At 41.3% G+C, this 12181-nt stretch overlaps 1 protein-coding gene across 2 annotated transcripts in view; it reads right to left on the bottom strand.

Annotated features, from left to right (window-relative positions):
• Col4a6 (collagen type IV alpha 6 chain) overlaps positions 1-12181 on the bottom strand; it is a 314700-nt gene that overhangs the window by 51788 nt on the left and 250731 nt on the right. For both annotated transcript variants that reach the window (XM_048428528.3, XM_085685130.2), the window contains exons 5-8: positions 11414-11458; positions 7446-7562; positions 4599-4667; positions 2762-2797 (exon numbers count right to left, since the gene is read on the bottom strand). In XM_048428528.3, coding sequence (XP_048284485.2) covers positions 2762-2797; positions 4599-4667; positions 7446-7562; positions 11414-11458 — 267 coding nt within the window. The remainder of the gene's footprint in view (positions 1-2761; positions 2798-4598; positions 4668-7445; positions 7563-11413; positions 11459-12181) is intronic.

Here is a 12181-nt window from a genome sequence, read left to right as displayed (position 1 = left end):
TACTATTAAAGTTTTTTTAAAAAGGAAAAAATGTTATTTAGTATCCAATAAAACAGACTTTAAGGTTAAGACTATTAACTAGATATAAAGATGGGGCATTTCATAATGAAAAAAATGGGTCAATTCCAGAAGACATCATAGTATTATTTATATCTATACATAACAAGAGAGTTTCAACATACACAAAATTGATATAGGAGGTTCTTCTATCTATCTGTTGCTTTCATTGGTTAATTAATAAAGAAAACTGCCTGGCCTGATAGGTCAGAACATAGGCGGGGAAGACAGAACTGAATTCTGGGAGAAAGAAGCAGAGTCAGGCTGAGGCAGAGAGCTGCCCGCCATGAAGCTGCCAGGTCAGACATGCTGAATCTTTCCCAGTAAGCCACGACCTCGTGGTGACATACAGATTATTAGAAATGGGTTGAATCAATATGTGAGAGTTAGCCAATAAGAGGCTGGAAGTAATGGACCAGGCAGTGTTTAAATGAATACAGTTTCCATGTAATTATTTCGGGGGTAAGCTAGCCGGGATCTGGGCGAGAACGCAGCCTGCTGCTCCTTTAACACAAAATAAAACCTGATAAAATTACAGGCGAAACAAGCTATGCAAAATACATGCTATCACTAAAATTTTCAATATTTCCCTCGGTAATTCATAGAACTTACAAAAACAGTCAGGTTACCAACTATCAGAACGCCAAAAACTACATTGACATAGTAAAATTGCTTAAATCATTATAGTCACCAACTGCTGGATATATGTTGCCTGCAAGTTTTGGTCATAAACCCAACTTCAGCAAATTTCCCAGGATTAAACACAAGATAATAGAAAGGTAGCTAGAAAGTAACCAAATACTTGGTAATGAAAAAACACTTCTAAATATTCCATGAGTCAAATGGAGGATAAAGTCATACAGGAAATTAGAAAATGTGTAGAAGTGAGTATCATCACTGAAAGCCAGACTGCAGTGAGGAGGAAGGTGCTGTGGGGAAATGGAAGGCTCCGTTTCAGTGTGGTAGCAGGATGCAGGTGGGACATGCTCAAGAAAAGGATGGGCAGCTTAAGGGAGGTCAAGGTATAGACAACCAGAAGGGAAAGAGGAATTCGAAGATGATCTAGAAATGAAGAAGCCACGATCTAATCAGCTACACAGAATAATTACAATGGTGTCCTTCTTTAGGGTGGGCAGGGATGGGGTGATGCTCATATTCTGTGACTTAATGGAATTTTGGATTGACAACCAGTAACAACCTTATTGATCACCAACCTGCTGTTTAGCTACCAAACATCCTGTCCTCAAAGCTAAGTCCACTTTTGGCATCAATGTCTGTATTGACAGGTAAACACTGTATGTCTGTGGGTAGGGGGCTGAATACCTAAGAGAAACTGTGAAGCAAACAGAGTGGTTATTATTATATGAATTTAATGAACACACCTTTAAAGGCATTTGTTTAGCTCTGGGGCCCCTCTGTACCTTGATCCTTAGTCATGTTTGTTTTTTTTGTGTGTGGGCTTACATACTTCATATTTTTTATAAATACCCACCCACTGCTAGCAAGTCTAAACTTCATCCATACTTCTCAGAAATTACATTATCTTTCATAGATACATATCTCCTACCAGAATTTTAGATACATAGTTCTTCCTTAAGGGCTTCTGGAATTCTTCTGACACATTCCTACCCTTACATTTTTACATCATTTGTGGGAGGGACAGTGTCTAAGTTGCCTGCAGGAACACTCAGAGCACTTTGCTCATAGTGGGTACTCCATATGTACTGAAAACTAACAAGACAAAAGAAGAATAGAAAGAACACATACAAGAAATCAGGGATGGTTCTTAGGGTTTCTCAAAAGGAAGCAGTAGCAATATGGAATTTCAAGGAAATAAACTTCTTAGGAGTACAACTTGTGGACTTTTCATCAATGCCCTAAATTGAATTTCTATATGTGATACCTTTAAAAGACGTGTGTATATAACACCGAACCCATAGAAAAACCCTTAGTAGGTGGTGGCAGAATGCAAGGCATGGTGCCTTCCTAATACATCAAGAGAACACAGTGGACTTCCTTATCCATTGTTTTCCTTTCTGGTTACCCCATCAATCACAGTAAACAGGAAAAGTGGGAAAGTGCCTATGCTCAAGCCTCCTTTCGATAGTCACCCAATGCTATGTCTCAGCCTACATTGTTCACCTCATTTCATCACAGAGGCTTCGTGATGTTTCACATCTTCACAAGAAGAGAAATGCTACGTCCGGTACACTAAGTTCCTTTGGGAAGGAATTCAGGCTGTTGCTGGGGGGGGGGGTGTCACACCAACAACTTTTATTACTTAGCTTACTATAGTGTGCTATCGTTTATTAGCAATTGTTGCTAATATCTTACTGTGCTTAACTTAGAATTTAACTCTATCATAGGCCTATGTACATAGGAAAGGCATGGCTTAGAATTATCTACGGTTTCAAGCATCCACTAGGGCCCTTGGAGAACATATCCCCTGCCAATAAGGAAAGGGTGCATCCGATCCCTGATGTAAAGTCTGAAGACTGCCTGCCTTAAAACTGAGTTGGCCAGTTCCTTTTCTCGGGATTTTCTATCTGGAAAAATGCAGGTAGTATGACTTGTTCTATTTCAGCGCTCTCGATTTTCCTTGAGTAAGTCTCTGGAGACCTTCTGATGCCACCAAAAAGAGGGAAAGGAAACCATTTGGGAGTTGACTAAGTGCCAGGGGGTCGACACAAGGAGCACAACTTACAGGAATTCCATCCAGTCCAGGCAGCCCAGGATCCCCCTGAGAAACAAAGAACACACAGAAGACATTAATCAATCAAGTTCACTGGGTTGCAAACAACCAACCTAAGATTCATGGGCATAGAAACACATTGCTGCAACTTGGGCCCCTGTCAAGGTCTGCTGTTTTAAAATGCATGACTTGGTTGCATCTAACCACTTGCTGTTTCCCTGTGAACATTCTGGACTCTAGAAAACAAATATTACAGCCTTGGCTGAACGAGATTTCCTATTTTACCTAGATTAATTAATTTTCACATTTGCTAGGAACTTATCAATTAGAAACGACTTCTGCAGGCTGGTGATTTTCTGCTCTTTTTGGAGGAAAGCAAAGCTACCTTCCCATGTGCCTTCATCCCCAGAGAATCTGTGCCTATACGTATACAATGCAAATCAGACATTTCAAGGGAAAATCAACAGAGCATACAGACTCTGATTACGTTTTAATTACTTTGCAGCATCTTAAGCCACTGTATGAATCTGTAATATAACCATCTTGTGGAAATTGCTGTGTTCCACTGGATCCAAGGTTTCTTTGACTTCTGCCAAAACCATTTAATCAATGTTTACTAAGACAATGGCTGTATTTTGACACCTGCTAGTCTTGCCCCACTTGGCTTATAGTAAAAACCTCTAAACTCCCTGTAGCATGGAAAGAATACTGCCTGAGGTTTAGTTCTCCAGAGGTCTGGCCATCTGGCTCTGAGTAAGTCACATAGCCTTAGATTTTCAACTTGTAAAATGAGCAACATGAGTGCAAGAACCACGAGGCCCTTGCCAATTTTAATGTTCTGTCTTCTGCTAAAGAGCCCACAGTCAAGAACCCAAATCTCCCTGCTTCTTCCCTAGTTTTCCAGCTCTTCCATTCCCATCATTGCTTTTACAGTCAGAGTCCAATAGTCCTGGCCCTGTACCCAGATGGAAGGCAGAAGAGTGGTGTCAATTATCTCAGTAACCTTGGTGTGCTCTCCCCTCCAATTGTGGGCACATAAATTCCTATCTGCTACCTGGGCAGTGATGGGTTATTCTCCCAGTCTGGGGAGGAATACAGTCAATCATTTGAAACCAGGGTTTATTGAGACATCACAACCCCCACCCCCAGTTAGCGCATAGAAAGAGTAAGCTTCAGCAGAAGAAAATTCCTGACAAGAGATCAACTTCTGATCAATTGCAGAGAGAGCAGGCAAGTTTTTCTAGACATTCGGGGATCTAGAGAAGAGTGGGGCCAAGATGCTGGGGTTATAGTCACGGGATGCTGGGGTGGTAGCCACACCAAACTGTGTAATGATCTGGATCCAAACCGAGGTGCATGGACATGAAGGACTTTAGAGGAAACAAGGAAGTGTCTGCCTTTAGAAATGGTTTTGGCTTGTTGGGAAGTAGAAAAAGACAAGATCTCCCGAGTAAATTGGGAGCATGGGGACCTTGGGAGAGGGTTGAAGGGGAGAGGGAAGAGGCAGGGAGGGGAACAGCAAAAATTTTAGAGCTTAATAAAAATCAATTTAAAAACAAGTAAAAAAGAAAAGGTTTTGGCTTGTCAAAGAAAATGATAACCATGCACAACTGTTTGTCAATCTGTCTCTTATTTTTGGTGCAGATTCTGGAAGGCAAATCTCTTAGTTGTAAACGTTTCTGCTAATGTTCCCACTGCGAGAAAGCTTGGGGGCCCTTTCAAAGCAGCCAGGACTGCTCCTTAAGAAGGGGCACAGGTGCTAGCTCTGGAAATGAATTGGTTTGAGGTGGGACCCAGCCCCAGGGAACCTCACTTTCCACCAACAGATGCCGGTATTAGGAGCTCTTACCTTCATTCCTGTGATGTTGTGTTGAAAAGGAGCAGGTTCTCCTTTTGAACCTTTGAGACCAGGCAGCCCCTGGGTAAGATGTGAAAAACTTGTGAGAAATTTCTGTTTATACTTTGCATACACACACACATACACACACACACACACACACACACACACACACAGAGAGAGAGAGAGAGAGAGAGAGAGAGAGAGAGAGAGAGAGAGAGAGAGAGAGAGAGAGAGAGAGAGAGAGAGAGAGAGAGAGAGAGAGAGTTAATAGCAATATGAACTGATTATATAGAGGATAAGGCAATGAGAGCCTGAAAGGTATGTTTATTGGGCTGGGAAAAAATGGCCGTGTTAAGGGGCAAAGCCCAGCTTTCTGCCTTTCTTCTATCTCTATGTCCAGACTCTGTGAAGGGATGAGGGTTAGAAAGTAGCAGACTTTAGATCTAGTCAGAACACTGCTTTAAGGAAAGTTCTACTCCTTACAGGTTCTCCATTACTGACAGGGTCTTGGTCTAGGCCAAAGATCAACAAAAGGTGCTTTTGTGGGCCAATATGTAGGCTGTTGGTCTATAAGATAACCATGAAACCAATTTCATTCTGAGTTTCTACCACAAAAACTCAGCTTAGAACCTTTGGAGAGGCTGGTGTGCCTCTTTATTATCATAGAAAACAGTCCAGTGTACCTGATTCCAGTCTTTCAGTCAGATTTTTTTCCCTGTCTTAGTAGCAAATGCTGCCTCATATCTGCTACCATTATGTCCCCCTTGGGGAAATAAATGAATGATTTTACATCTAAGGGGGAGTCAGAATTTGTAGGAGGAGAGCCCACTTGTTCATCCCAGTCGCTCGGCTAGCTTAGCCCAGAATAACCACACAGAAATTGTATTCATTAAAACACTGCTTGGCCCATTAGCTCCAACTTCTTCTTTTTTTAAAAAAATTATTTATTTATTATGTACAGTGTTCTGCCTGCATGTATACCTGCACCCCAGAAGAGAGCACCAGATCTCATTATAGATGGTAGTGAGCCACCATGTGGTTGCTGGGAATTGAACTCAGGACCTCTGGAAGAACAGTCAGTGCTTTTAACCACTGAACCATCTCTCCATCCCTCTAGCTCTAACTTCTTATTGGCTAACTCTTATATTAATTTAACCCATTTCTATTAATCTGTATATTGCCATGTGACTGTGACTTACTGGGTAAAATTCCCAGCATCTGTCTCCTGTGGCTCCATGGCTGCTTCTCTCTGACTCTGCCTTCTTCCTCCCAGAATTCCATTTAGTTTTCCTCCACCTAGCTCTGTTCCCCTACAGATCTACTAGAGGCCCAAAGCAGTTCCTTTATTAGCCAACAAAAGCTACACATAGACAGAAGAACCTCCTACACCAAGGATTAGTATTGGGGGTACACTTTGGAGATTAAATTGTTGATTGATGATGAATTCCTAAAGTTCAGGGACCACTGATGTATTGAAACAACAAGGGCCTAGAAATACAAATTAGTTTCTCAACATTGTCTGCTTCTCCTTATTCTTGTGGTTCCTATTCTTTTCCAAGAAGCTTTAAAGATGCCTAGTGAATGGATGTTCAGCAGGAGGCGAGGTTCAGCTTAATAAATACATACCCAAACTTCTGTTTAAGCTTAAGGCGATATTTTAGGCAAGGGTTAGGTTTCCACTCTGGAGTTCTGTCATTCAGAGGATGTCTGTTACCTCAAAATCTTTATTCCACTTCTTGGTGTGGAAGTCCTGCTTTGCTAGACTTGCATTATCTATTCTACCCCCCCTTTCTGTTGCCATGGCAGTTTTCATGAGCCTTTATGACTCATACAGCTTTCCCTGTTACCCTCCTGCTATATGTTGGTTTGGTGTAGGGGTCCTTTATGCCAGTTTGGAGCTTGTACTTTGCCAGTCTTCTGTGTTGCATTTTCACAAATATTCTCATACCTCACAACTTGGTCACTGAAGGCAACACATGTAACTAGGAGATCTGTCTAATTGGTGACACAATTTCCAGCTTAGAAAAGGTCTCAGATCACAACTCTTATCGATTTAGGTTTTTCCAACTTAGGTTAATAGTGAGTTTGAAATGTGTTATTCTTTTTCCACCCACTCCTAAATTACTTATTGCAAAGGCATGATATCTACTGTTTGCATGATATCTGTAAAGGGCATGATATCTGAATATCTTAGCTCTATCTGAATGAATGAAATTAAACAAAACTGGAGACATGAGACCAAAAAAGAGAATATTAAACTTATAACCCAGAATAATGATGTGGGGTAGAAAACAAGTGAAATACGACATTTCTTAACATCAGCATCACTGACACTGGACAAATTGATCTGTTGATGTTCCAGTGTGTGTGCTATCCTGTGTCCCAGTTGTGACATCTAAAGTTATCAATACGAATTCAAATACTTCCCAAGGAGCAAAATCAGCCTGGTTAAGATTTGCTGGTATAAACCAAGTTTGCCGTGCCTCTAGGTTCTTGTTAATATGCTCGTTATCACAAGGGCTTCCAAGCATATTTCAGTGCTACTTAATATTAGAACATTCCAAATAGCCCAAGAGCATGTTTTAATTTGAAAGGTACTATAGCTATTATTTGTTTGTTTTTTAAATAATCTTTGACAATTCCAAAAGTATCATTAAAAAGTAACCTAAAGCCATGTAACATGGGCATCCCACAACTGGCATTCATTTAGAGTTTTGCTGTTGTGGTGCCACCAGTGTAAACTCCTGCATTGGACAAGGTGGCACAGTGACTCTCTGCAGAGAAGTTTCCAAGGAAACAAAACAGAAGACTTTTGGAAGTTCATTTGCATTAAGGTACAAGGATCTGGTAACATACGGGTGGTCCTAAAATCCCAGGGTAGCCATCAGGGCCTGGAAATCCAACAGCTCCTTGAGTTCCATTACAGCCATCTAGTCCAGGTGGACCTCTGGGACCTGGTTGTCCAGGGTGACCCTGTTCCAAAAGACAAAAAGGGATCAAGTCAGGCACAGGACTGTCAGCAAATTCAAAAGGCTCCACAATGAGAACAACCAAGGGCACTGCTAAATTCTGGCTCCTTAGTTTCCTTAGCTTAATCACGTATGTTCTCAAACTTTCCCTTTATACACAGATGTATGTTGCCAATCGCAGCTCAAAAAGACAACTGGTGCTTTAATAAGATCCAAACTACAACTAAAGGGCTCAAGCGTGGACAGATACAAAGTTAAGGCACCGTAACTTCACCTTCATTGAGTATAGAGAAATACTAAAATGGGATTTAGCTGTATGGCAGCTAAACTGCTATCAATAGAGAACTATCCCAAGGTTTCAGATTCCTCAGACCACACAGATCCTGGGGTAACTTTATGGGGAAGAAAAACAAGGGGGAATTAAGACACCGGTGCCTTTTCTTTTTCTGGTTCTCTTTCCAGCCCAAGTCTCCAAAAGTCTACATACACACAGCTAGGAGAACTGTGTGGCATAGCCTATCCCTCCTACCAACAAAAGTAGAGTTCTCAGTAGCTGTCTGAAAACCTAGATAGCAGCAAACTTTATAATCCCACGCCTTTTCATATGTTTTCAGGCAACCACTGGGCATCTTATACTACATCCCAAACAAATAAGGCAGGCTGCTAAACCAGATAAAGGGTTACTAACCATATTCTTGTAGAGAAAATGTGCCACAGAATTCCATCTCATTTTATATTGTTATTGGACTTGTAGAGGGTAAACAGACTACTAAAGTGATGGTTTCAACTTTGCAGGGGAAACACTCAGCAGACTTGAGTCGAGTCCTCAACTCTTCACTGTCAGCTGGAATGGATAGTGACATTCCCAGTGAAGAGCCCTAGGACTGTGCTTTGTTGACATAACTTTTGCAGGTTGAGGTTAGACCTTAAAACTAGCACAAATGTCCCTTTCCTTCTTCACAACTCGATGGGTAGATTTTGTCTTGTGTTAGATTGTAGTAACTTTAGTACACGAGTCTTTTCTTTGCTCTTTAAGCTAGCTTTTACTTCTTCACTGAAAATAAGTATTCTTCTTCTGTTTGTCACACCTGAATTGCCAGCATCACTAATCTGCTTTAGGACCATCATTAAGTAAAATATAGAGCATATGAGCACAATACTGTGATACTGCAGTAAAAATTTATCTGATAAAGATAGCTACTTAGTGACTAATAGGCTGCTAGAGAATATAGCATAAATATTCATGGATATGCTAGAGAAGGGGATGATTTACATCACAGGTAGGATGGAGTGGGCTGGCATTAGAGTTCATTATACCACTCAGAACAATGTGCAATTTAGAATTCATGAGTTATTTCCATGGATAATGAGGGACTACTGGTAATTTGAAAGGCTCAGGTGGAACACATGACACATTTCCCTCAAATCATTAAACACACATTTTCCTATTGAAAGTATGTTCAAGGAAAAGTAGGAACCTACCTTTCATTGACCTGTCCAGATGATCTATTAAGCTCATCTGCTTGCACCATGCCCCAAATACCAAATGCTACTGGTTTTTACTAGATTAGGACATTATGTACTCCAACTCTGAAACTTATTGAAATCAAATGGGCTATATGAAAATACTAACTCCCCAGCTAAACCACTGCCCTGGTGGTGCATATGAAGAAGAGGAGAAGAGACAGAGCCTTAACTGAGCAATTATCTGACATGTGATTGTGACAAACTGAGAGTATAAGAGAGACTTTTATATGACTTGCTAAATTGTGGCTGAGCAACTTTCCATAGAGGATATGCTGTGTGAACTTATTTCATTTTGTTAACCAAGACTCAGCTTCAGTTCCTATGTAGAACTTCCATACAGAAAGTTAGAGTTTTTTTTTTTTTTGAAATAGACAGATTTCCCTACAGTCTTAGTACCCGTTGAACAACAGCTCTATAATAGCTCTGTGATGTTTCAGTATTAATGGCTTGGAGTTCTATAATCCACTGTTGCTTCCCCTAATCCTGTCATATCCTCTACATATACTCTATTCAACTCTATTTAATTGGGCTCTGTGAGTGGGGGACCCAATTTCCTAAGGGTTATATTTCAGCTATGTAGCAGGAATAAGTTAAAGCAATAATCTAGCTCCGTACCAAAGGTCTTCCTTACTCCTGGGCTGCTGAAACTTTTATCTTATCTTTTGGTATCCACGTGTTATGGCTCCCTGATTTTCTCATCTAAACTCCCAACACCTCTCACTGGTTGGGAAACTTGCTTACTCCTTCTCCATCTTAGTGAAATTCTCTGACCACCACCAACTCAGATTTATTGCCTCTTTTTCCTTCTGCTGATACAATGTGCAGTGAAAGTTTTGAGAGTCAGACTCATTGTCTAATCCAGCCTTACTACTTTCCAGCTGGAGCACTCAAGTCCTCCATTGGGAAACTGGTGATGAATAATGTGTAACTTGTAGAGGGGTTGTCAACATTAAAAACAACATTGTGCTATGCTTAACATCAATTGATATTAGGTTTACTAAGTAACAAAAGGGTAAATGGTTAAGTCTTGATCCAGGAAAGTTGTATAGGATAAGCTATAGGGCAGAGTTCTACCTCCGCTTAACTATCAGGACCACAGAATTTCTGGCACTCTGCCCTCTTTGGCTATAGCTAATGATTTTGCTGATGTGTGCCAGATTCCAAGGGCAAAGCTCTTTGAGGGGACCTCATGGCTTTATATATCCATAAGGGAATGGATCTGCTGTGCTCCAGATCCAGAAAAGTTGTGCCCCCTAGAGCCAAGTCCAAAGAGAGAAGTTCCTGTGTGATGTTTGTTACGTGTTCACTTTCAGGATATACATCTGGTGTGCTTCTTTAAAAACCTCTATACAGGGAAACGTTTGCGACCGACATCCTGGGAAAAGCAAAACCCCATTTCAAAGTACATCTTGAATACTTCTGCCCTCAACTTGTTTTAATGAATGTTTCACATATCTTTTATAAATGTGTTTTATAAATATGCGTCTGTGGCAGTGCCGACAGCCCTCACTCACAGCCGGGATACCCCAAAGCCCTGAGTTGTACCATTCCCAGTGTATTCTGTGCTGCTGTTGAATATCCTAGTATGCAGGCAAGCTCTGATTGCTCTCTACTGGCTGTTGTGCCCTTTGGTTCGATGGATTGGGTTATCATGTTGAAATTGTCTACATAATAGCAAAACATGGAATTTGGAGACCCAGTGACATGTTAATGGTCAGTTCTTGTCAGGAGGGGACTAGATCTGTGCAGTGATCCGGATCAGTAAGAGGTGTCAGAGAAGCTGGTGGCTTCTGCTGAATGGTTTAATATGTGTTGCTATCCACCCCACCCCGATCTCTCTTTTGAGCTAGAACTGAGAACAAGTGAATAGAATCTTGTGTTGCCTAGGCTCTCTCTAAATCTATGCTGGAACTGGTCCCCAAGTCCAGCTGGCCACGTATGCCCCCACCTTATGATCAGTGCAGGCATTAATCACTCCTTTTTGCTTAGGAGAAAAAGTTACAGCTCTCCAGAATCCTCCAAATGAGCTCCTAACAGTAGGAACAGGGGCTGTCTCTGACTCTTTGCTGGCTTTTGGTACTCTACTCCTCATACTGGGTTGCCTTGTCCAAGCTTAACACATGGGGAGTAACTTAGTCTTACTGCAACATGATATGCCATGTTTTGTTGATACTCATGGGAGACCTGCCCTTTCCTAAACAGAAATGGAGGAGGAGCAAATGGGAGGGGGGTGAGAACAGAGGAGGGTGAGAGGAGGGAAGGGAAACAGTGACTGAGATGTAAAATAAATATATTTTTTTAAAAAGTAGCTTCAGTGCGCAAACTCACCGGAATCCCATTGATGCCAACAAAGCCGGGAATTCCCATGGGGCCCTGAAGAAAGGAGAAGGAAGAGAAATGTGTGAGACAATCCAATCGATGTCTGTTGGGTTCAATATGTTTGCTGATGGGATTCGATGAGTTAAGTTGTTGATGTTTTACATCTCCTTCCTCATGCTGTGCTGCCATAGACCCCAGGTTGAAGGGATTGATCTAAGGTCTTGACCGCGCTTATGTTCTGAGATCAGTTCTTGTGTTAAGCAGGATAGTAGAAACTAAAAACTAATGCTCAATATTACAAGTAACCTTTACATCTGGGTTATAAACAGGAGGGTTTTGACTAATCTAACGAAAAATTTCTTCTCATTCTGCTCCTTCAGATAGGCGTCCTAGGTTAGACAACACTTCTTATCAGAGGACATGTGTAATTCTTGCTTATCCTTGAGCATGTTCATTCAGGAACCAGGGCACCACACCGTCTTGATGATAAAGCCTGTCATCTGCAGCCTCTTGGTTCACTCTGTTAAGTACAACTGTGTGGCATTACATGCTGTGCAAATAACCCCTTCCCTGAGATGTGAGTATATGTGATTTGTGGGTTTCCATCCACGCCATCCATGAGTAGGGAACTGCCATCAACCTCATGAGTCCAGATAAATGTCAGAGCTTCAGCTACCCTCAAAGTTACTTTGGCAATCCCCTTCCCACAATATGAAATTAATAGGGGGTGATGCAAATACAGAGGATCTAAACGGAGTCTCTAAATTCAATAAGCCA

Source organism: Myodes glareolus, chromosome X, assembly GCF_982192425.1.
Source record: "Myodes glareolus chromosome X, mMyoGla1.1, whole genome shotgun sequence".
Classification (NCBI taxonomy): domain Eukaryota; kingdom Metazoa; phylum Chordata; class Mammalia; order Rodentia; family Cricetidae; genus Myodes; species Myodes glareolus.
Note: the sequence above shows the minus strand (reverse complement) of the source record. Positions and strands in the feature narration are given on the sequence as shown.